At 35.6% G+C, this 24,730-nt stretch overlaps 1 protein-coding gene across 1 annotated transcript in view; it reads left to right on the forward strand.

Moving 5' to 3' along the window:
• The window catches only part of FER (FER tyrosine kinase), a 401,294-nt gene that overhangs the window by 282,803 nt on the left and 93,761 nt on the right, over positions 1–24,730 (forward strand). Inside the window, exon 16 of the mRNA XM_029942680.1 lies at positions 23,634–23,757. Within this exon, the coding sequence (XP_029798540.1) occupies positions 23,634–23,757 (124 nt within the window). The remainder of the gene's footprint in view (positions 1–23,633; positions 23,758–24,730) is intronic.

Genomic DNA, 24,730 nt, shown 5'->3' on the forward strand with positions numbered 1-24,730 from the left:
CCAAGATAATGTTGAGGTACGTGTGTTATCCATTTCAGCAAGATGAGCCATATGGGTTTTTCTGTTTGAATAATATCCTAGTTGCTAAGGCCATAAAAATTTTTAACTGTGGTGGATGAAAGATTTGATCTGTTTTAGTTTATTTTTTTGCACAGCTAAAGTTTTCATTACAGAATGGACATTGAAGTTGTTTTATATAATCCAGAGGCTGGTAAAAGCTTAGACTGTTGAATAATTCCAAGAATGTGCCGCTCCAACTTTTCACAGTAGCTCAGCATAAATAAACCTTGGAATTTATGTGTTCTCCTGTTGAGTATAAATTGGATTCACTGACATAAACTATTTTTCAGATACAGTATGTTATAGATTAAGTGATAGAAAATGTGAGTAAATTTTAATCTACTGTGCTAAGTATTGACTAATCTTAACACAGAACTTCATTTAAACCACATGATGATTCTCTGGCAGTATACACAGAGACAAGATGAATGAACTGATGACTCATCCTTAGTATTCATTTTTTTCTCTATATATAATGATATATCTTACATATCATATTAAATTTTTATTTGAACCAGCTATTTCTAATTTAACTAAAATCAGTTGTTAAGCACCAAAATGCCACATGAATGATTAGTGTTCTAATTTTTTCTGTGTCTCTTCTGTATACTCCCAAACCACTCAGTCTCTCTCTCTCAGTTCTAATGATCTCTCACCTCTCTTTCCTTGGCCTTTCTTAAAAGCAAGGGCAATTATTAAAATTCTGATAGGTTAAGACCTTAAAAAAAATAATGTAAGAAAATGTAGCTCTTCCATTAACACTGTTACTTGTCATTTTTCTATTTTTATGGAACCCTAGTATATTACATTATACCTGGCTGTAAAACTGATCCACAAATCAATACCAAAAATATGAAAGTCCCTAACTTTTTAATATTCCTTTCTGGATAATTCTTTGGGTAAAAATATCTTGAAATTTGCATTTGCTTAGCATTCTTAACATGTTCCTGTCCACCACCTAAAAATATCTAATCAAGATTAGAAATTAATCATAGTTGGAACTTGTTATAAATATATTTTATAATAATAATATTATCTTTTTCAGTTTAAAATACTGCTTTTTTACAAAATAGTTACCTGGGATTCTTCACATTTTGGTGGCATGTGTATCTATGGCATAATAAAGTTTATAAGCATTTTTAGTTTTAAAATGTATTTTCAGAAAATAATTATAGAAAAACAATTTGGGAGCTATTTTAGCAAGACATACTAGTATCTCTTTGACATTAGCTTTCAGTTTTCAGTTAGTATATATTTACCAAAGATTAGGTTTTCTTTTTTCTTGAATTGGAACCTTTATAACACTCACCTAAGTTCTTACATTATTTATGTGTAGAGTTGTTTTTCTTTGTGTGTTTTTTTTTAATTTATATTCTCACATAAGTCAAATTGCAGTATGAGGAGGAAGATAGCCAGGAAAGGAGCAGAGCGCAGAGTTGGCAACAGAGATCAATAAAATTTCAGACATTCAAAGTTCTCTTCTATCATGTAGCAGAATAGTGATGATCTATTATAAGTGCAACATTAGCAGTATGTCACATTAGACAGAACAAAAATATTAGTGTACTCTAATGAAGTAAATTATATTACCTTACTATTTTCTCTTAGTCTCAAAGTGTCACATTTTTGTGGTAGTTTTAGTTGTCATTCTGAATGGCTGCCTTGTGTCTACCTGAAATTTAGTGAATATATATGCTTTTTTTTTTTTTTTTTAATGTTCTGCTACAGCATTGTTCTCAAACTGGAATTCTGGGGGAGGTTCAGTATAATTGCAGTAACAACATTAGTAATAGCAACAAGAGCAGGTATTTTTCAAGTTTAGCTCTCTGTGTGTCCATCACTATACTAAATTCAGAATCTTCACGATTGCCCTCTTTGGTGGCTGTTACTTGGCCTCAGTTATGTATGATGAAGCTGAGGCCCGGAGTAGCTAGCGCTTTGCCCGGGGCAGTGAACCAGAGCCACTACACAGTCTCTGGCCTTCCAGTTCCACAGATCGTTTCTTTCTGTTGAGCTTCTGAATGGGACAAGCCAGGACACTCACTCACACTCGCTCACTCTGTCTCTCTCTCTCTCTCTCTCTGTCTCTCTGTCTCTCTCTCCCTTTCAGTTTGAGATATCACTAAAATACAACACTGTGTAAGTTTAAGGTATATAGCATGAAATTTTGACACATATATTGTGAAATGATTACCACTATATGCATCCTTTATCTTATATAGACATAATAAAAAGAGAAAGCATAAAGAGAAAAGCTTTTTCCCTTGTGATGAAAATCTTAGAATTTACTTCTATAAGTACTTTCATATATATGATATAACAGTGTTATCTAGAGGCATTGTGCTATATACATTATATCCCTAGTACTTATTTTTACCTTATAAGTGGAAGCTTGTACCTTTTAACCATCTTTCTCCTATTTCCACTCCCCCATCCTCCATCCCCTTCCTCTGGTTACCCCAAATCTGATTTCTTTTATTTGAGTTTGGTTTTTTGTTTGACTTTGTTTTATTTTTAGAGTCCACATAGAGTGAGATTATACAGTTCATCTTTCTTTGTCTGACTTATTTCACATAGTATGATGCCCTCAGGTTCTGTGCATGTTGTTGCAAATAGCAGGATTTTCCTTTTTATGGCTGAACAATGTCCATCGTGTGTATGTATGCCAAAAATTCTTTACTCATTCATCCATTTATCTATACTCAGGTTGTTCTCACACCGTCGCTACCGTAAATAATGCCACAATGAACACGAGAGTGCAAATATCTTTTCAAGTTTCTGTTTTTGTTTTCTCTGGGTAAATAACCAGAAGTGGAATTGCTGGATAACATGACAGTTCTATTTTTAAGTTGTTGAGGAACCTCCATACTGGGTTAATCGTGGCTGCATCAATTTACATCCTCATCAACAGTATACAAGGTTCTCTTTGCCTCCTCACCAGGACTTGTTATTTCTTGTGTTTTTGTTATTAGCCATTCTTACAGGGCTGAGATGATACCTCATTGTGGGTTTAATTTGCATTTCTTTGATACCTGAGGATGTTGATCATCTTTTAATGTATCTATTGTCCTTTCATATATCTTCTTCAGAGAAATGTCTATTCAGACTGCTCATTTTTAAATCGGATTATTTGGTTTTCTGTTATTGACTTACTTCAGTTCTTTATATATTTTGGATATCAACTCCTTATCAGATACACAGTTTGCAGATATTTTTTCCCATTCTGTGGGTTGTATTTTCACTTTGTTGATGGTTTCTTTGGCTATGCAGAAGCTTTGTAATTTGATGTAGTCTCAAAAAATAATTTGATACATTCTCACTTGTTATTTTTGCTTTTGTTGCTTTTATTTTGGTGTCCAATTCTAAAAATCAACACCCAGACTTACTTTAAAGAGTTTAACACCTATGTTTTCTTCTAGGTTTTATTATTTCAGGTCTTAAGTTTAAGGTTTTAATCCATTTCAAGCTAATTTTTGTGTATGGTAAAAGATGGTGGTCTGCTTTTATTCCTTTACATGTGAACAGATTACTGAAGAGACTGTTCTTTCCCCATCATACATTCATGGCTCCTTTTCCATGAATTAATTGACCATCTGGGCTCTTTATTCTGCTCCATTAGTCTATGTGTCTGTTTTTATGCCAACACCATACTGTTTTAATACTATAGTTTTGTAATGGAGTTTGAAACTAGGGACTGTGGTGCCTCCAGCCTTGTTTTTTCTCAAAATTGCTTTGGCTATTCATGATCTTTTGTGGTTCCATACAGATTTTAGGATTGTTCATTCTATTTCTGTGAAAAATGCCATTGGGATTTTGATAAGAATTGCATTAAATCTGTAGATTATCTTAGGTAGTATGGACATTTTAACAAAATTAATTCTTTTAATACATAAACATGGAATATTTTTCCATTTATTTATGTCTTTTTCAGTTTCTTAATACCTTGTAGTTTTCAGAATACAGATCTTTGACCTCCTTGGCTAAATTTAGTTTCAGATGTTTTATTCTTTTTGATATAATTGTCAGTGACATTGTTTTATTAACTTTTCTTTCTGATTCTTCATTATTAGTATAAAAAAGCAGATTTTAGTGTACTGATTTTGTATCCTGCAACATGACTGAATTTCTTTATTAGTTCTAACAATTTTTTGATGGCAGCTTTTAGGTTTTCTGTATATAATACCATGTCATCTGCAGTAGTGACAGTTTTACTTTTCTCCTTGTGTTTGGAGGTGCATTTATTTCTTTGTCTTTCCTAATTGCTCTGTCTAGGACTTCCAATACTATGGTGAATAAAAATGGTAAAAGAAGGCATCTTTATTTTATTCCTGACCTTAGAGGAAAAACTTTGTTTTTCACCATTGAGTATGATATTATCTATGGGCTTGTCATTATGTGGCCTTTATTATGTTGAGATACTTTCCTCTATATCCACTTTGTTGACAGAGTTTTTCATCATAAATGGATATTAAATTTGTAATGATTTTTCTGCATTTATTGAAATGATCACATACTTTTTTTATTCAATTACTGTAATGTACCACATTGATTTGCATTTGTTGAACCATCCTTGAATCCTAAGTATAAATCCTATTTGAGCATGGTGTATGATCCTTCATATCTCTTAAATGTGCTACCTTTTATGCACTGTATTTAATATCAGGTACCTCATTTGCCTTTTAATATCAACTATCTTCTTGAAAGGAAGAATGAAACGACACAGTATGAGATTTTAACAGTGGTGGTAAAGTAAAAGAAGTTGAGACCTTGTGGGGAAAAAAGGGTTTGTGAGTCACTCTGTCAGAGGATCAGGTGTCACAGGGAAATTGTATTTAAGGTACAGGATAGCTTACAATGAAGTTTTGTTCGATTTTCACACCACTGTGATTTCTCCTTACTATATAAATTATCTATTAAATCTGTTCTGCTTTGGCCATTTAACCAGAAAGCCTTTAAAAAAAAGTACTTAATGTACTTTATGATACCAATGATTATTGTAATCAGAATATTTTTAAAAATTGTACACATGTCTTATTATTGGAAATTCTTTCCAAAAAGCAGACTGCAGAATTTAATTTTTCAACAGTGTTCTTTCCATTTACAACTCATTTAAAAAGAGTATCAATTTGTTATCGACCATTTACATTTTAAGAACTTTTGGAAACTCTCTGTCCTTTAACCTAATAGAAGCAGACCACTTACTCTGGGCCATCCATCTGGTTTCCTGGCCTTTTCTGGACCTCCCAAGAGTTCATTTTCATTACTTATATTCCTTTGCCTTCCATATAGTTTCACTGGCTTGTCATTAATCTACCTATTTGACTTTCCTTCCTCTGTGGCCAGTCAGTACTAGGCATATCATTTGGGTCACTAACAACAAAACAGTCAAACAGAAATAAAGTAGTAATGGCAAAGGAATGGATATCACACAGCTAACATTATTATTGTAGCTTTAAAAGAAAAAACTTTTTCATACTTGACTAATAAAAGGGCTTTATTTTACATAAGATTTCTAAACTAATTATCTGATTAGTTTTTATAATCATAATAATCTTTCACTCTATATAGTACTTAAGTATTACTATAACTTATATTTCATAGAGAAGGAAATTATGGATCATTAAGGTCATTTAGTATAAACATAATTCAAAAGTTTCTTAAATAAATCAGCCAGTATCAGTATTAGCTATCACCACTATCCCAAGGAGTTGTAAAACTCCACAGCAAGTCCAAAAACTGTCTGAAAGTATTTCATAGTGGCCCAGCAGTCATGTGAAGAATATCTTGAGTGTAAGAATACAAAAGGAGCAAATTTAGACATACACTGCTGGTGACCTCCTTCTTCACCCCTTGATTAGTTAAGGGCTCAAGGATATGTCCACAGAATCTACAGGCCATCATAGTATTAGTAATCTTAAATAATGCTTGTGCAGGTCCTGGTGGTTTATTAGTTCATTACTAATCAGAATTTTTATTCCTCACTCCTCACTGTTAAGAAGGTGATTCAAATCTGCATGACTAACTTAATGTTAATTATTTCTAGATTTCCATATCTGAGTAATTTCTCATCTTAAAATGAGTAGTCATTGTCTGACTTGCAGCATCTTCTTTTTTTCTCATGCGTTCTAAATAAGTCTGGAGAATTAAGCCATCTCACACTGATGTCCTTTTGTCTTGGGCTTCCCTCAGGAGTAGGGAGTGCACCTCTGATTGTGTCTTTTTACCCATTTTCCTTCTTTCACGTCATCCAAGCATGAGAATAAGAAGGTGATAAACTGCTTTAAAGTAGACAATTGTTGGGGTGCATGGGTGGCTCAGTCGGTCAAGCGTCCAGCTTTGGCTCAGGTCATGATCTCACAGTTCATGGGTTTGAGCCCCACATTGGGCCCTGTGCTGACAGCTAGCTTACAGCCTGGAGCCTGCTTCAGATTCTGTATCTCCCTCTCTCTCTGACCCTCCCCTGCTTGCACTGTCTCTTCCTGTCTCTCAAAAATAAATAAAAAAGCATAAAAAAATAAAAAAGACAACTGTTGTAGAAACTCATTATATATTCAGTAAATATTTACCAATTCACTCTTACATGATGGACATAGTTAAACATTAGGAATATAAAGGATCATAAACTCTTTGCCTTTTAGAAGTTGGCCCCTACGAGTTTGTATTTGGAAAGTTTTGCCACTAACAAATATGCATAGAAAATCCACATTATTTTCTCATATTTGAATACTGTTAGAATTGATTCCTATATAACTTATTTAATCCACAAGAGAAGATAATTATAAGTTGGAGTTTGAAATACAGCTACCTGGTAAATCTTTCTTCCAAAATTCTTACTCATTCCCTGAGGTGAAAGGAAGAGAAAAAAGTGAAATTGGATTCACTTTTTCCTTGTTCCCATATGTCTACAGACTATATTTGAGATCCAAAATTTTATCATAGTCATACCCACCAAGTTGAATACCAGATTGAGTGAGTGATGGGTGGGGATTTTAAAGATAAATTTCTATAAAATGTAACTTATCTGTTTTCTAGTAGTGGTAGAAGACTAAGAAGAACAGATATTTACCAGAACCTATTTTATCTTAGTTGAATAACAAAGGCCTATTCAAAACAACTTATATTCAAAATTGTCCTAACCACTGCTACACCTGGGAAGAAGGCAGGAGAGAAGAAATCATCTATAAAGGTGAAGATATATGTATATATCACCATCATCTACCTAAGAAAGTGGCGAGAGACTGGGAAGTTGTTGAAAGCTTTTTTTGACGTACTGTATTTCCACATTGGTGTAATGAAACATCTTTTCATCCTAAGCCTTGGCTACATGACTTACAGTGAAGCATTAGACCATATTTTCTGATTGAATCAACTACAGAATATAGTAGTAATTTTCATTTTTTCCTAGAATTAATCATTTTTTAAACTTTTATTTGAGAGAGGAGAGATAGAGCACACACATAAGTTGGGGAGAGGGGGAGAGGGAGAGGGAGAGGGAGACGGGGGGAGAGAGAGAGAGAGAGAGAGAGAGAGAGAGAGGGAGGGAGAGAGAGGGAGGATATCTTAATGAGGCTCCAGGCTCACTGACGAGCCTGATGCTGGGCTTGATCCCATGACCTTGGGATCACGACCTGGGCCAAAATCAAGAGTTGGATGCTGAACCAACTGAGCCACCCAGGAGTCCCTAAAATATTTTTATGTACAGTTGGAAGTCAGATAAGCAGTGTCATGGGTGTAGAAGGAAAACTGATAAATATCGATACTAGAAGCCCTATGCAAGATTCTGTCTTCAAGGGACTGGAGCCAGGCAAGAAAATGATACCTAGAAAAGGTTAGAGTTACCTCAAAGAAATATATTCAAGGTGGATGTCATGTCAGATCAGTTTCCCCCATGCAGACTGCCCTGCATTGTGCTGACAGGGCCAGCTCTACAGTTCTCTTTCTCATCCTGACCTCACTAGACTAAATGCTAACATGTGCTCTTGGAATCATTTCTGGCAATTTAGAAATTACTTTAAAGGTTCACTTTCTTTTGTCGGTCTTCCCACATTGTTTGAGTTATTTATTATCTCACTATGATCTACATTAAAGATAGTAAGTTTTTAATTTAATAAAATGACTTTTTAAAAATAAATCCAGTTGGGCTTTTTTTAGGTAAAATGAAAAAGTATAATAGGTTTAAAGGAAAATACTAGTTAGACAAGGCATTTTTCTCTCTGCTTACTCACTAAGCTTATATTCATGTCATAAAATGAAATTAATATCCAATAAGAATTGACTGAAAATAATTTGAATACCTCTGTAATTCAAATTCTTTTGATGGTGTCTCCATAGCCTTTAACCTATCATTTTAATGACAACCATTTTAACTGTATATTTGCACATGGTCTTATACAAAATGACTTACCTACCAGGTTGTGACTTCTGGGAATTGATGATAGAAGACCTAGGAAACTGTTGTGAAAAGGTGACGTAGATAAATAGTAATGAAATGTTTACTGTTTGTAAAATAAAGTTATATGGGTAGTGAAGGGAGAGAAGATATATTACCTATTTTGAGTTGATGATACTGGTAAAAGCAATCTTTTGTTGAAAGATTAAGGATGATGCTCAAGGGTTTGAAGTCTGAATAATAGGAATGAATTAGCTGGAAAAGTATAAGGCAAGATTATTCCATTTTCTGACCAGAGTTTGAGATTTCAGAAGAGAGTTCTTATTAATCTAGAAGTTAATTAGGAGTTTGGGCTAAAGCAGTTAACAGTAAAGGCTTAATGGCAGAGGCTCAGAAGAGGATTGTAAACTAGGCATGCAGGATAAAGTATGTTAGTAAACACATCATTATTCTCTGACTGCTTGAATCAGATATCAGAGAAATGATAGCACTAATTATCAGGTAGGGGAGAGTCAGGAATGGAGAAGAATAACAGAAGAGCTCCAGTTTTACCAACAGGTCATACACACAGGTGACAGTGCTGCAGTCCTCAGGGAGAGAGATGGTATTGGGTAGTAAGAGTGGAGAACTCCTGCGGTTAATGAAAAATGACTGCATGTGAAGTGTCCCAAATCCTGCTCCATCCTTCAAAGCCTTTCCTACCTTCTGAATCCTTGTCCAATCCTGCAAGGTACATTTCAATGCATGTTTATGAACCATTACAGAGTACTACTAATGCATCTAGTTAGCATTACAGTTTATTTCTGAAATTTCCACCTTATTGGATTGAGAACAACCAGAAGATAGAAAATTTGTTTTTATTTTTAGTAGGCCTTCAGCAATTTACTTAGTATTCTACATATTCTATATAATTCTATTATATAGTCTTATTTTTTCTACTGTCAAACTCTTTGAGCATTATTCTTTCTTGTATCCTCTCTAGATAGAACTAGAGAGTTCTCTAATGTATCACAAGAGACTTTCTGTGAGATGGCCCGCAGATAAGCTTAACTGTCACTTGAGAGGCTGCACACTGTCTGGCCTGCCAGAACCCCCCCCACCCCCACCCTCCTGCCGCCTCCCTCTCCTATGGAAGATTCTGGTGTTCCTCACTGTCATATGTGCCCCACTTGACATATGACAAATGCTTGTCCTTTCAGGACGTGGCCACTGATCTGTACTTGGGAAGCTGCTGTAGACAAGAGAATTCTCAACTCTAGGCAAAATAGACGGATTTGAGACCCAGCATTGCCTCTTCAGAGTATTAGTCTTAGGAAAGTCAATTCATACTTACAGTGTTATTAAGAGGGTTCACTGAGATAATGACTATGACAGCACATAGTCATAAGCTATTAAAAAAGGCAGTATGTTTTTAATATCAAAGTCCTCCATCAAGGGTTTTACTTCTTAGGGAAGGGGAGTACTTTTCCAGATCCTCATTAAAATCCCAGTGTTTGTGGGCTAAGTACTACTTGTATTATGATAGTGCCAAATAATTATATTTGCTATATTCTCTTAGAGTGTCAACAGTTTCGGGGCACATGGATGGCCCAGTCAGCTGAGCTTCTGACTTCAGCTAAGGTCATGATCTTGTGTTTGTGGGTTCAAGCCCCTCGTCAGGCTCTATGCTGACAGCTCAGACCATGAGACTGCTTTGGATTCCGTGTCTCCCTCTCTCTCTGCCCCTCTGCTGTTCATGCTCTCTCTCTCAAAAAATAAAATGAAACATTAAAAAAAAATTTTAAGAATGTCAGCAGTTTTAATTATATTTGCCTAAGATAGATCAAAGTTAAGAATTTAATTGGTTAGGAAAGTCAGTCATTCTGTTAAATTTTATTATCTCTAAATTTTTTTAATTCAATATGGCAAGTCATCTTTTTATCATTGACTATTCCTCTTTGTGGAAATACATCAAAAGCATTGTTCCTTACCTTTTTATTCTAAGTGCTAAATACCATAGCTTTCTCTTCTAAGCAAAAAGCAGGACTTAAATTCTCCTGAAGCAAATATTTGAAGTTAGAAAGATAGAGTGTTCTCTATTCTATTCCATTGGTCTATGTTTCTGTTTTTGTGCCAATACCATAACCAATGGAATGGAAAAAGATAGTTGCAAATGACATATCAGATAAAGGGCTAGTATCCAAAATCTACAAGGAACTCATCAAACTCCACACCCAAAAAATGAATAATCCAGTGAAGAAATGGACAGAAGTGCCCTCCTCCATGTCCATCGTCCCCCTTCCCTCTTCTCCCCCTCCCCCACCAGCCCTCAGTTTGTTCTCAGTATTCAAAGGTCTCCATTGGTTTTCCTTCCCTCCTTCTCCCCAACTATTTTTTCCCTTCCCCTCCCCAACGGTCCTCGGTAAAGTTTCTCCTGTTATACTTACAAATGAAAACATATGGTATCTGTCCTTCTTTGCCGGACTTTATTTCGCTTAGCATGACACCCTCAAGGTCCATCCACTTTCCTACAAATGGCCATATTTCATTCTTTCTCATTGCCATGTAGTACTCCATTGTGTATATATACCACATCTTCTTGATCCACTCATCAGGTGATGGACATTTAGGCTTTTTCCATGATTTGGCTATTGTTGACAGTGCTGCTATGAACATTGGGGTACATGTGCCCCTATGCAGGTTGCTTTGAATATTCTTATGCATGTTTTTTGGTGCACATGTTTGTTGGATATATCTACCTGGAGTTAAACAGCTGGGTTACAGTGTATACATGTTTAGCATTAGTAGAAAGTGCCAAAAGGTATCCATGTTGGCTACAATTTACAACACCACTAACACTATGTGAGAGTCTCAGTTTCTCTACATCCTTGCCAAAATGAGGTATGAATCGTCTTTTTAACTATAGCAATTCTGGTAGGTATAAAGCACCGAGATATTGTGGTTTTAATTAGCTTAAAAATTTTTTTTAATTCTTTATTTATTTTTGAGAGAGAGAGACAGAGACTAAGTGAGATTAGTGGAGGAACAGAGAGAGGGAGACACAGAATCCAAAGTAGGCTCCAGGCTTTGAGCTGTCAGCACAGAACCTGACCCAGGGCTCGAATTCACAATAACTGTGACTTCATGACCTGAGGCAAAGGTGACGCCCAACTGAGTCACCCAGGCACCTTTAATTAGCTTTTATAATGACTCATTATGTTGAACATGTTTGCATATACTTCTTGGCCCTTTGTATAGGCTTTTTTATGAAATGCCTTATTGAAGACTTTTGCTCCTGGTCTTCTTAGCTTGTCTTTTTCATATTAGTTTGTAGGAATTTTTTATGTATCTACACACAATTACTTTGTTCATTACATTATTATCTTCTTTTGCAGTATAGTTTACTTTTTCACTACCTTAATGATGTATTTGGATAAATAAAAGTTTTGAGAGAGAGGGAGAGAGAGAAGCGTGAGAGTGAGCATGAGTAAGGAGGGAGGGGCAGAAAGAGGGGGAGAGAGAGAATCCTAAACAATCTCCATAAAGTGCAGAGTCCAACCTGGGGCTCAAACCCAAAAACTATAAGATTATGACCTAAGCTGACATCAGGAGTTGGATACTTAACTGATGAGCTACCCAGGCTTCCCCAGAAGTTCCAAGGTTTAATGCAATGGAATTTATCCATTTTTTCCTTTATGAGTACAGTTTTATGTGTCCTATATTTATGGTCTTATTTATGTGTTCTTTTTTTTTATTTATTTTTGAGAGATAGTGTGATCAGGGGAGGGTCAAAAAGAGAGGGAGACACAGAATCTGAAGACAGTCTCCAGGCTCTGAGCTAACTTCAGCGTAGATCCCAATGTGGGGCTTGAACCTACGAATCACTAGATCATGACCTGAGCTGAAGCTGGACTCTCAACCAGCTGAGCCACTCAGGTGCTCCTGTGTTCTTTTCTAAAAACTTTTTTTGGTTTACCTTACATTTAGACATATGATTTACCTGGAATCTATGTTTTCATCCATAGTATTGAATTCATTAGCATATATTCCTTTTAATTTCTGAGTAGCATTTCGGTGTATAAATATGCAGATATTGAGAATTTTTTCCAGTTTGGGGCTGTGAATGACAGTGCCATAAATAATTTATACATATCTTCTTATAGTCCTATGTTTTCATTTCTTTTTGGTAACTACATAGTAGTAGAATTAATTTCTAGTTCATTTTGTAGATGCAAGTTTAATTTTATTAGAAACTGTCAGTTTTCCCAAGTGGTTATAGCATTTAACACATCTGCCAACATTATATGAGAGCTTCAGTTATTCTACAAATTTTTGTAGCCTTTGGTGTGTCAGTCTTTTTTTTTTTTTTTTTAAATTTTTTTAATTTTTTACTTTTGAGAGACGGAGAGAGAGAGCATGAGCAGGGGAGGGTCAGAGAGAGAGGGAGATACAGAATCTGAAGCATGCTCCAGGCTCTGAGCTAGGGGTCAGCACAGAGCCCAATGCGGGGCTCCAACCCACCAACTGTGAGGTCATGACCTGAGCCGAGGCTGGACGCTTAACTGAGCCACCCAGACGCCCCGTGTCAGTCTTTTTAATTTTAGCCAGTGGAATATGTGTGAAGTGATACCTTATTGTGGTTTCTATTTGCATATCCAATCATATGCAAATTCTTGGCATGTGCTTATTAGCCACTCCTGTATCTTTCTTTTGATCTTAGTCTTGGTCATTTTTATTGCATTACTTAACTTTTGTTACTAAATTGCAATTCTTTATATAACCTGGATAAAGGCCAGTTTTGAAAGCCTGGGATATCTGTTGCACAAAAATGTGGATACACTTAACACTTCTGAACTGTGTACCCAAAAATAGTAAAGTTGGTAAATTTGGTTATATATTGTTTTTACTACAATTATGTGTTTAATTTTAAATTAAAGAAAAAGCCAATTCAATGGCTTACCTATTACCCATTTACCTTTATAATGTCTTTGGATGAGCAAAAGTTTTATTTTAATGTGGATGAACTCCATTTTAATTTGCTTTCTTTTTCTTTGTTTTCATTTATGGTTACTGCTTTTTGAGTCCAAAGAAATCCTCTCCTCTATAAAGATGACAAAGATATTTTTCTACATTTCCTTTTAGGAGCTTTGTACTTTAGTTATAGAAGTCCTTTGAATTAATTTTGTATATTATGTGAAGTAGAGATTGAATTTCTGTTTTCCCATGCAATTATCTAGTTCTTCTACTACCAATTCTTTACAAGAATTTCCTTTCCCCATTGCATTGTTTGCTGTCTGTGTGGTAAGTGAATTGGACACATACAGGTGTATTTATTTCTGAACTCTGTTCTATTGACCTACTTGATTATCCTGAAGTCAGGCACTTCCTTGACAACAGTTTACAGTGATACCTAAACTGGCTAGTCTACCTCTTCTCGTTTTGTTCTTTTTCAACATTTTCTTTATTTTAGGTTTTTTGCATTTCCATAAAAAACTTAGAAGCAGCTTGTAAAATTCAACCAAAAAAAGCTTGCTTGGAATTTGGTTGGGATTGCATTGATTCTGTTGATCATTTTGAGGAGACTTAACTTTTAACACTCAATATTAATCTTTGATTTTATGGACTTCATGTTTGTTGCATATAATTTCCACTCTTTAAATTTCTATGAGCAGTGTTTTATAGTTATCAGTGTCAAGGTGTAACATATCATTCTTTAAAATTATCTCAAAGCATTTTGTTGTTGCTGGTAAATTTTTTTGATATTGTTACAAAGGATATTTTTCTAATTCCAGACTATCTCTTGATTCAGCCAGTACAATTCAAGGTGACTTACAGACAGTTAAGATACCCCCAGGTGGATGAAATTATCGAGAGGTCCTTCAGGAAAGAGCAATCTGTCACTGAGAGAACCACTATGGAAAGATACTGGTACCGAGACATGTGGTTCACCAAATAATCAAGAGTTATCACCAGTGAGTCACAGAGTCGAAAGAGACTCTGCTATAGGCTACCTTAGATTCCTCAAGAGTGATTTAAAAAGTTGTGTGGTTTGCTGTTTGCTGAATGAAGATGGCAGTTAAGATTTGACGTGAAAGTAAGGAGAGAATCAGATCATCAGACTCGGCTTTAGTAACAGACAGTGGGTTGTGGATGGGAGGGTGGCAAGAAATTTTACATTCTCAGTACATGTGTGTTTCATGCTTCATAATTTAACACCTGAAAAAATATAAATTTAATATACCACATTTACAGAACAAAGGTCAAAAATCACAAAGTCATCTTAATTGATGCAGAAAAAGCATTTGATAAAACTCAGTGAATGAAAGGAAATTACCTCAGCATAATGTTCATATAAAAAAACGCTCTCAGCTAACATTATAATCAATGGTGCAAACTGGAGACTTTTCCCTAAGATTAGGAATAAGACAAAAGTGGCCACTCTCAAGACTTCTATTCAACATAATACTAGAAGTTTTAGGCAGAGCAATCAGCCAAGAAAAAGGAAAGGCATGCACATCGAAAAGGAAGAAGTAAAATCATCTCTGTTTTCAGATAATAAGATCTTACTTATAGAAAACTCTAAAGATTCCACACAACAAAACCCTGTTAGACCTAATGAAGAAATTCAGCAACGTCACTGGACACAAAATCAGCATTCATGGGGTGCCGTGGGTGGCTCAGTCGGTTAAGTGTAGACTCTGGATTTTTGCTCAGGTCACTAATCATCAGGGAAATGCAACAGGAGCTATTACCTCACCCCCATTAAGAGTGCCACTATCTTAACAATCTAGGAAATAACTAACGTCGGCAAGCATGTAGAGGATTTGGAATCCTTGTGCGCTGTTGGTATGATTATAAACTGGCATAGCCACTATGGAAAACAGTATGGGAAGTCTTCAAAAATCAAAAATTGAACTCCAATGTGACCCAGCAATCAACTTCTGTGTATATATCCAAAAGAATTGAAAACAGTATTTTTTTATTTGAAAAGATTTTTTATATTCATTTATTTTTGTGAGAGAGAGAGACAGAGCATGAACAGGAGAGGGGCAGAGAGAGAAAGAGACACAGAATCTGAAGCAGGCTCCAGGCTCTGAGCTAGCTGTCAGCACAGAGCCCAATGCAGGGCTCCAGCCCACACAGTGAGATCATGACCTGAGCCGAAGTCAGATCGAGCTCAACAGACCTAGCCACCCAGGTGCCCCGAAAACAGTGTTTTAAAGAGATATTTGCATACCCTGTTCATTTCAGCATTATTCACAATAGCTTACATGTCCATCAGTGGGTAAATAGATTAAAAATATGTGCAATATACACACAATGAAATATTTTTCAGCCTCAAAGAACAAAATCCTGTCTAGTCTGAAACATGGATGAAACTTGAAGACATTAAACAGTGAAATAAGTCAACCACAAAAAGACATACTGTATAATTCCACGTACTTGAGGTTGTTAAAGTAATCAAACTCCTAGGGGCACCTGGGTGGCTCAGTTCATTCAGTGTCTGACTTCAGCTCAAACCATGACCCGTGGTTTGTGAGTTCAAGCCCCACATTGGGCTCTGTGCTGACAGCTCAGAGCCTGAAACCTGCTTCAGTTTCTGTGTCTCCCTTTCTTTCTGTCCTTCCCCCATATACACTTGCTCGCCCTTGCTCTCTCTCTCTCCCCCCTCATAAATAAATAAACATTAAAAATTATTTAATAAATAAATAAAGTAATCAAACTCAGAGAAACAGAATGTAGAATAGTGATTGCCAGGGGCTGCTGGGAGAGAGAAATTGGGAAATTGGTCAATGAATATAGAGTTTCAGTTATGCAAGATGAAAAAATTCTAGAGCATAACTATAGCATAACATTGTGCATATCAGGGCACCTCATGGCTCAGTTGAGTGTCCAATTTTGGCTCAGGTCATGATCTCACAGCTCATGAGTTCGAGCCCCTTGTGGGGCCCTGTGCTGACAGCTCAGAGCCTGGAGCCTGCTTCAGATTCTGTATCTCCCTCTCTCTTTGCCCCTTTCCTGCTCATGCTCTGTCTCTTGCCTTCAAAAATAAATAAACGTTTAAACATTTTTAAAAACAATGTGCATATAATTAATAATGTTCTACTATTCTATTATTAAGCAAATAGATTTATGGTATGTGTTTTTTACCACAATTTTTTAAAAAGTGAAAAAGAAGACTCTTCTTTGTTCTGTTTTTTTTCCCAACACTGACATTTCCAGTTCTTTGCTGCAATGTGTTGTTTTGAAGTAATATATTTGTAATCTGTTAGAAAGTTTCACAACTGGTGGGTGTATTTTTGTTCAAAACTTTTGCATAAATTAAATTCTAACTATGACCAACAAATTTATATGAACATATAAATATACATTTCTAATTATTTCAAATAATATTATACAAAAGGTCTTATAAAGTAGTCATTGACATCACTGATTTGGAGACCTTGGTGTCCCTAAAATACCTAGCCTATGATAATATCAATTTCTACAAATATATTTAGCTTCTATAAATATTTTTTGGTTATTACATTGAAATATATTTTTGCATGTGTCTTTTTATCCCACATCTCTTTAAAATCTACCTAAGGAAGCTTGAATTGATGTCTTCCTTTTTTTCTCTGCAGGTTTCCTGTAGCAGATAGGAACATCACAACAAGCGTTCCACTGACTTTTTTTTTAAATGCCATCCTAGCATCTAAATATTTAAAGGGGGTTCCAGGAGTCTTTTAAGCTAATATCTTCTATAACTTATTTTTCTGTCCCTCCTTGTCTTTATACTTAATATGAAAGACAGCTTTGAGATGCGTAAGGAGTCACAAAATGGAGAAGTGAGTAGTTTGGCATGAAGTAAGGAGACAGACAGTGGAACGTTTTTGCCTTGGTGGCAGACAGTGCAGTGTGGATGGGAGAGTGTCAGGGGATTTACCGTCTCATTATACATATTTTTGTGTGTGTGAATATGTTTATAAGCCTTAGGAATAAAATGAGTTGATGAAGCTACCTTTCTAGGTTTCTCTTTGATCATTAAACCATGTCACTATTGAGCTCTGCTGCAATAAACATAGAGTAAAAAATAAAATCTTGGTTGAGGGTAGACAAAGAAATCATAGGAATCATTTAAATGAAAGGTACCTGGGTGGCTCAGTAGGTTAAGTGGCTGACTTCAGCTCAGGTTATGATCTCACAGTTCATGGGTTTGAGCCCCACGTCAGGCTCTGTGCTGACAGCCCAGAGTTGGAGCCTGCTTCAGATTCTGTGTCTCCCTCTCTCTCTGACCCTCCCCCACTCATGCTCTGTGTCTCTCTCTCTCAAAAATTAATGAAAATGTTTAAAAAAAAAATAGGACTCATTTAAATGAGAGGTACTAAAGCTGTATGGAATACTGAGCAATAAATATGTTAAAATAAGAGTTGGCAACCTTTTCCTGTAAAGGGCCAGGTAATAAAATGTTTAGGCTTTGAGGGCCATACAGTTGCTATTGCAACTCTGCTGTCATAGCATCTAAAGACAGTATGTAAAGGAATGAATGTGGTAGTTTTCCAGTAAAGCTTTATTTGCAAAAATGGGCAAGAAACTGGTTTTGGCCTCCAGACATGGAGACAATATTATCACCAAAGTCATCACCACCATAAAAATAAAAGGTAAATTCAGTTCCCTCCTCCATAATATGAAAAAGCTGATTATGTCCCAGCTGCCTTCTACTGCTGACATCCTGAGAGTTTGTGAAAGTTGGCTCTGGCATCTGTTGTGGCAATTCCCATAATGTCTAGCAAGATTATAGCTGGTGCCTCTTGAACCAGCAAGTTAAACATACTGTGAAATGTACTCCTTTATTTCATAGATGTGTTACCATGATTGATATTGAGTTATGTTCTCAAAGGGCATCTGGAGAGGAGAAATGCAAAAGGTTCCCACTATTCTGCAGTGTTAGCAGAATAGGGCTCTTAAGGAACTTTGTCGGGAAAGACTAATGTCATGTATTAACCCAGACCGGGAAAACCATACACTCAGCTCTGCTTTTTGCCTAGCTGAATTATGTTACTTAGGTAGCAAGCTGTTCCGTAAGTGCTGCTTAAAAAAAAAATGGAATTAAGAAAGCCAGTATATTCTTGTAGTCATTTTCAGGTGTTCAGTGTTTTCCTCTTCCTCATCTTCACAAACTGACCTATTTATAGCTTTTTAATAGTCTTTTTAGATCTTTGCGTTAGTCTTTATTTGGATAGTTCTTAATATAAGCCCTCATCACCTTGACTGGGAAATAGAGCATTCTCCTGGCTACTGTCTTTCTGTGCTGTCCATCTCTTCCTGGGTATACTCTACCTACAGCAGACAGTGTCCTCTGCTTTGGGGTTTGTGTTGACCCTTTCTTCTTCAAGGGCTTGTTTTGGCTTCTCTCCTGCCACATAAAATCTATTCTGTATTTCAGGGAGAACAGGGTGCATCAGCATTCATTGTATATTTTCCCCCTTATTTTTGATGGTCCATCTAACATCCATAACTTTCATCACTACAACTCTGAACAATGTCATAAATGGGGCCCCCAAAACAGCTCTCTATAACATAGTAGTTGCTTTATTATCCTATTTAAATTTATAAGTGAACATAATTAAACCAAACTTCTCAGGAATAAATTTATATCCTGGAAAACAAGAGTGATGAATCATATATTTTATGTACCACTAGGGACTGATATCTCTTAATTTAACATACTTTGAAGTCATTTTAAGGTAAATTAAGATCTCTACATGATTCAATGACAAGAAGTCCTTAGTGACATAGCCCTGATGATCCCTTTTCTCTAATGACAAATTGATAAATAAATTAGTCTTCTTGTTTACATAATCATTTCTCTGAGTTTGTTAAATATGATTGGTTCTTCCCAGTTTCATAAATACTGAAGGAATAGATGTTATCAGTGTTTTCCAGCATAGAGTAAGCAATCTTTTGACAAAGTCCTGTTGAGAAGAATAGCCCTCCCTCCTGCTAAGAGTGCGATGTACGCAATCCCCCTGCTGTTTGTTGTTTCCTACTTATCCCGTGTATTTAATACACATTACCTTTTTAAATTCTCAATAATATTTAATATTTTCAATGTTTATTTTTGAGAGATGTACTTCCAGTCTTCGTCCCCCTTTTCCCCCCAACCTTTAAGCATTTCCTTGTATCTCAGTGGCCCAAATTAAGCCGTGTGTCTCATAACCTGAACCAGCCATTTGGACAGGGGAATGGGCTTCGTTGATTGGATGAAGCCACTCTAGGACCATCTTTAATGTTGGGGGTGAAGTGAATACTTTCCAAAATGGGAGAAGGGCAGGAAATTGAAGTGCGTAACGGAACACAGATATGTGACAAACACCCAGCCCTGCTACAGCTCTCTTTCTTCAGATGCAAGATAGCTTGAGCAAAAATAAGTTGTAATAGTATTGTATGATGTTCTGGGCACGGGCTTAGTGTTTTAGAAAAATTTCGGTCTTCAAAACCATCTTGAGGAAAAAAAAATGCACTTAATCCTTGTTTTAAAGAACCTTAGAAAAACAACTTACTCAAGGCCTCCTGGGTAATCAGACCTAGGTCAGTCTGACTTCAGTATCCTTGCTCTTTTCATGATGTCATGCTGTCTCCCTAGTAAACCAAAAATTGGCTATAAAAACATATTAAGTGTTTTCTTAGAAATTTATCGGTGGTAAAGAACTTTAGAAAATAATCCATCCTGTCTTGATTTAATATGCAATATACCTACATAGCAATATTCCTTGTTAAGACAGATTGACAAAATATCTTGTTTTGCCTCCTTTGTACACCAAGATTCTTACTGCAGTGGTCAGGTATGGCACTCTATACTATATGCATATACACACATACACACACACACATATACACATACATGCATACACATATAAATATATGTACTGTATATGTGATTATTACATATATCACAAATTCTAAGAGAGGTTCTTTAACTTGGTGCTTAATAAAAATGACAAGAGAATGAATTCAAAGGAACAGACTCTATTGTCTACAGTAACTGATAGTGAATCTAAAAATTCCATCATCTGTGTCACTCTCCAGTTCTTCTTCACTTAAGGGTCGTAATCAAGTATTGTGCCTGGGGGAACATTTCTGGCCCAGTCTGAATTATTTTTGGGGTATCCTCCCTTTAATCTCATACTGCATCCCCTGGGGGTTGACTTCTTGCTTCAGGGTTCTTAATACTAACACTTGCCCAAGGCTCAGGCTTTCAGTACTGAATCACAATTATTTAATTTTTCTTGAAGGTTTTATTTCTGTGCAGTGACCTGCAAGAAGCTGATGAGGGCTGTGGAATGGTGGTTTTCCTTCTTTACTTAAGATCATCCCCTGTCTTGAATAACCAGAAACTGGGAATAAATTTAAAATTTACTTTAATGACTTTAGGCAAGAAATTTCTCTAAGGCAGAAATATTGTTGGATTAACTAACAGGCAGTCAGACAGTCCCTTCGCCTGTGTCTTTGGCGGTGTCACCGCATTCAGAAACCGCTGTCTGTCACTCTGCTTTCTAGTACTTTACCTTTATTGACTTGGCATTACTTTTCAGGCAACTTGTAATGCTATTTAAGTGTTTTTTTAAATTATATCATGCACTTGTTGTTTTACAGTTTTATCTACCAAGGATTTCGTTTTTGCAAATCATTTTTTTAAATGATGCAATTTTTAAGGCATTAGTGTTACAGGAGCGTCTATCAAGATGAGCTCAATCTAAAAGCACTAAGTTTTATTCTTTGAATTTAAAGAATTTAACAGCATCCATCCTGTCCCATTCATAAGAAACATAGTATTATTCTTTTCTAAATGTTACTTTAATATTTAACAAGTACTTAAAAAGTACAGTTCTCACCATTAGAGAGGGACTCAGTAAGAAATGTTAAAATTAGTGAAAAATGATTGTCTTCCTGGGAGTCTAGAAGCTTCAAGAAGAGATGCATACACATCGTTTACTCATTCATTCAGGAGATGTTTTTTGAGGTATTATACTACATGCCAGACATGGTGTGGTAGGCTCTGAAATCACAATATCGAGCGTCAGAGGCACAATTCTCTTCAGAGGGTTTACAGTTTGGGGCAAGGGTTAGCCAGTAAAGGAAGATTCACTGAAGCAGTAGATTTAAAAAGAACAGGAGGCAGATGGAAAAGTGCTGAATATGAGTGAACTTTGAAAAAAAAATAGTAGGATTCCACAGAACCCTGGGGTTATGTCATATGCTGCTTTAAATCACATACCAGAAACGCTCTTTTCATTTGAAAGCTATTCCAAAGCGTAAACAAAATGCTATGTGGTTTCAAGACCAGAAGTCTGTACTTTTTCTAAAATAGGCCAACATATATCTAACAAAAGAATTAATATATATAAATATTGGTCCAAGTAATAACTTGAACTAAATATTGATTTCAAATCCACTTAATTGGTGTACCTATTAAAGTTGAGAAATTAGTGCTTAATTTTGCTGTGTACTGTTGCTTTTGTGTGTTTTGCTCAGAAAACTAAGTTAAACTTGATAGACTATTTCAATAATCTTCCTAGTAATTTAACACATTTAATATTTTCCTTAAAAGAGCAGAAAAAAGTTAATTATCTGACACCGTTAAGATTATTTTTAAGCATATAGCTATTGATTTTGTAAAAGGCCCACCTAAATTAGTGTAATGCTTGATTTTGTGAATAAGAGAAGTTAGAGAAAGACAACATATAAGTAGAATTAGACAAGGTACTCTCATTAAAGAAAAGCCATTAAGTCTTCACCTCTGGAGTTTTTCTATTTAAGAAAGCCTGGATCCTTGGTGAAGAGGATTAAAAACTTCAGGAAATGGCAATTAAAATGCTAATCCCTCTTTCAAAATTCTGGTTTAAAATCCAAGAGCCTAATAGAGAAAGGGAATGATTTTTTTTAGAGAACTTTCATTCTAATATATTTAACTTTAAAAAATGCAATACACTATACACTAACAAGGAAGGATAATCAGGCCTCTGTATAGTCTTTCATGCTGTATGAAGAATGAATAACACAGTTTAAGGGTCACTGACAGTACATGGCTCTTGAGCTTTTGATATGTGGTTAGTGCTCCTAAAAAACCGAGTTTTGAATTTCATTTATTCTAATCACCTTAACATGGATAAGATTCAGTTATTAGAAAATTTTTTACATGTGTGAAATATTTGAGATGGCCCATGAAATGTGAAATAAACATATTTTAAAGACTTAGGATGAAAATATGTAAAATAAAAACTGTAGTTTTTATAATGATACCTATTGATATATTTTGGGTTTATTTAAAGGGCTAAAAAAATATATTATTAAAATGAATTTCACCATTTTGTTGTTAGTGTTACCTTTCTAAATGTAGCTACTAGAAAATTGAAAATTACTGTTATATTTCTTTTGATTTTCAAAACTTTTTTAAAAGTCCATTTATTCACTTTGAGAGAGAAAGCATGAGCAGAGGAAGGGCAGAGGGAAAGAGACAGAATCCCAAGCAGACTCTACAGTACCTGTGCTAAGCCCAAGTCAGGACTTAGACTCAGGAACTGAACCATGAGATTATGGCCTAAGTCAAAACCAAGAGTCAGACACTTAACCAACTGAGCCCTCCAGGTGCTCCTGCATGTTATATTTCCTTTGGACCATGCTGGTTTAAAGAGTTGTGCGAAGACATCACTGAAATCCATCTGATACACCAGTGCAGTCTGGCTCAGCAGTTCAGTCATATCAAAACCATTGCTTCCCCCCCCCCCGCCCCGCCCCTCTGGCTCTACCATGGGTGACTTCATTATCATAAGGGGTCACTGAATCAGATAACTGATTTGATATCATTTACACTTTAAACTCCTGATGATTACTATCTTTTATTTGGTATTCAAGAAAACAAAATTTCACAGAAAATTTTAGCCGGGCGAATTGGTGGGAAATGGCAGTCATATGATTTTGTTTGAATATTATTGCTCATTGGATAACAAATAGTGTGAAGCATTTAAAGGACTTAAACTGTATGTAGGGAAGTTTATGGTTCCTGTTTTCTGATAGATGTGTTCTTTTCAAACTTGGTTTTATGCTTACGTCAAACCAAATGAGTAGAAAGCATGGCCAGATGTGTAAAGCTTTTTGTTCTGCTGGGTATCTCTCATAGAGAGTACATCATGATTTTATCTCGTCCATCTCTCAATTCTTCTAGGAGGTGATTTTCTCTCCTTTCTGAGAAAGAAGAAGGATGAACTAAAACCCAAGCAGTTAGTGAAATTTGCATTAGATGCTGTTTCTGGTATGTCATATCTCGAGAGTAAAAACTGTATACACAGGTAAGGAGAATGTTGTTTTAAACATTTTCTGGCTTTATTAATAGAACACTAGAAAAGTGACATTACAGCAATGCAATACAGCATTGAAGTTCTTTCACAAAACTTAAGTATTTTCTTGTTGGTTTTCGTATTTTGTGTGAAAGCCTTCTTTGATGGTTGTTGATATAATTTACAGAAACACTCATCTGAAGTAAGTATACCTAATTAGACAATGAGTTACTTAATGATTAAAATCTGTTGTATTATAATCATGAATGAACTAGTGATAAGATGTACCACAAGTTATTCACATAATCAGCTACAGTCTAATAGCATATGCTCCCTATTCTCATTTTGCAAAGTAATTATTCATAAATTATAGCCATGGAAGAGCATGATAGTTAAACAACAATTCATGACAGTGAATTTGGCCAAGGGTAGAAAATAATAACATAATAGTTATTTCAAAGGAGATTTTAGAAAACTTTGCCTAATTACATTAAGAGCAGTGACTTGGTTTTAATGCTTTTATAGATTATGGGTTTAGTTGGTTGTAACTGAAAATGTTCTTTACTGCTAAATGTCAATACAACTTAAGATCTCTTGAAGAATTCATGTCAGATCCAAAATATGGCTAAGTATATTTAAGGAAAATGAAGTAGGGCATTGATGCAGTTTTTATTCACTGGAAACTTAATACTGCTTAACATGGAACAGAGTTCATTGTCAGATTGAACTCATATGGACTCTCTCAAAATTGGTTTGGTTATTGAAGTATATTTTTCTCTGATGTGTTTCATTATGCAGGCTTTGGCTTAATATTCTAGTGAAGTTGGATAATGCATAATTATAGCAGAACAAAGGTGCCTTCACCTGAAATACACATTTATTTGATCTCAGTGTGTCAGTGGCATGTCCCATCTGTCCCCCACCCTTACCCCCAGTTCCTGCCTCAGTTCTTGAATTTGGCCAAGAAAGAAGTCAGAGCCGGTCT

This window comes from Suricata suricatta, chromosome 6, assembly GCF_006229205.1.
Source record: "Suricata suricatta isolate VVHF042 chromosome 6, meerkat_22Aug2017_6uvM2_HiC, whole genome shotgun sequence".
NCBI lineage: Eukaryota > Metazoa > Chordata > Mammalia > Carnivora > Herpestidae > Suricata > Suricata suricatta.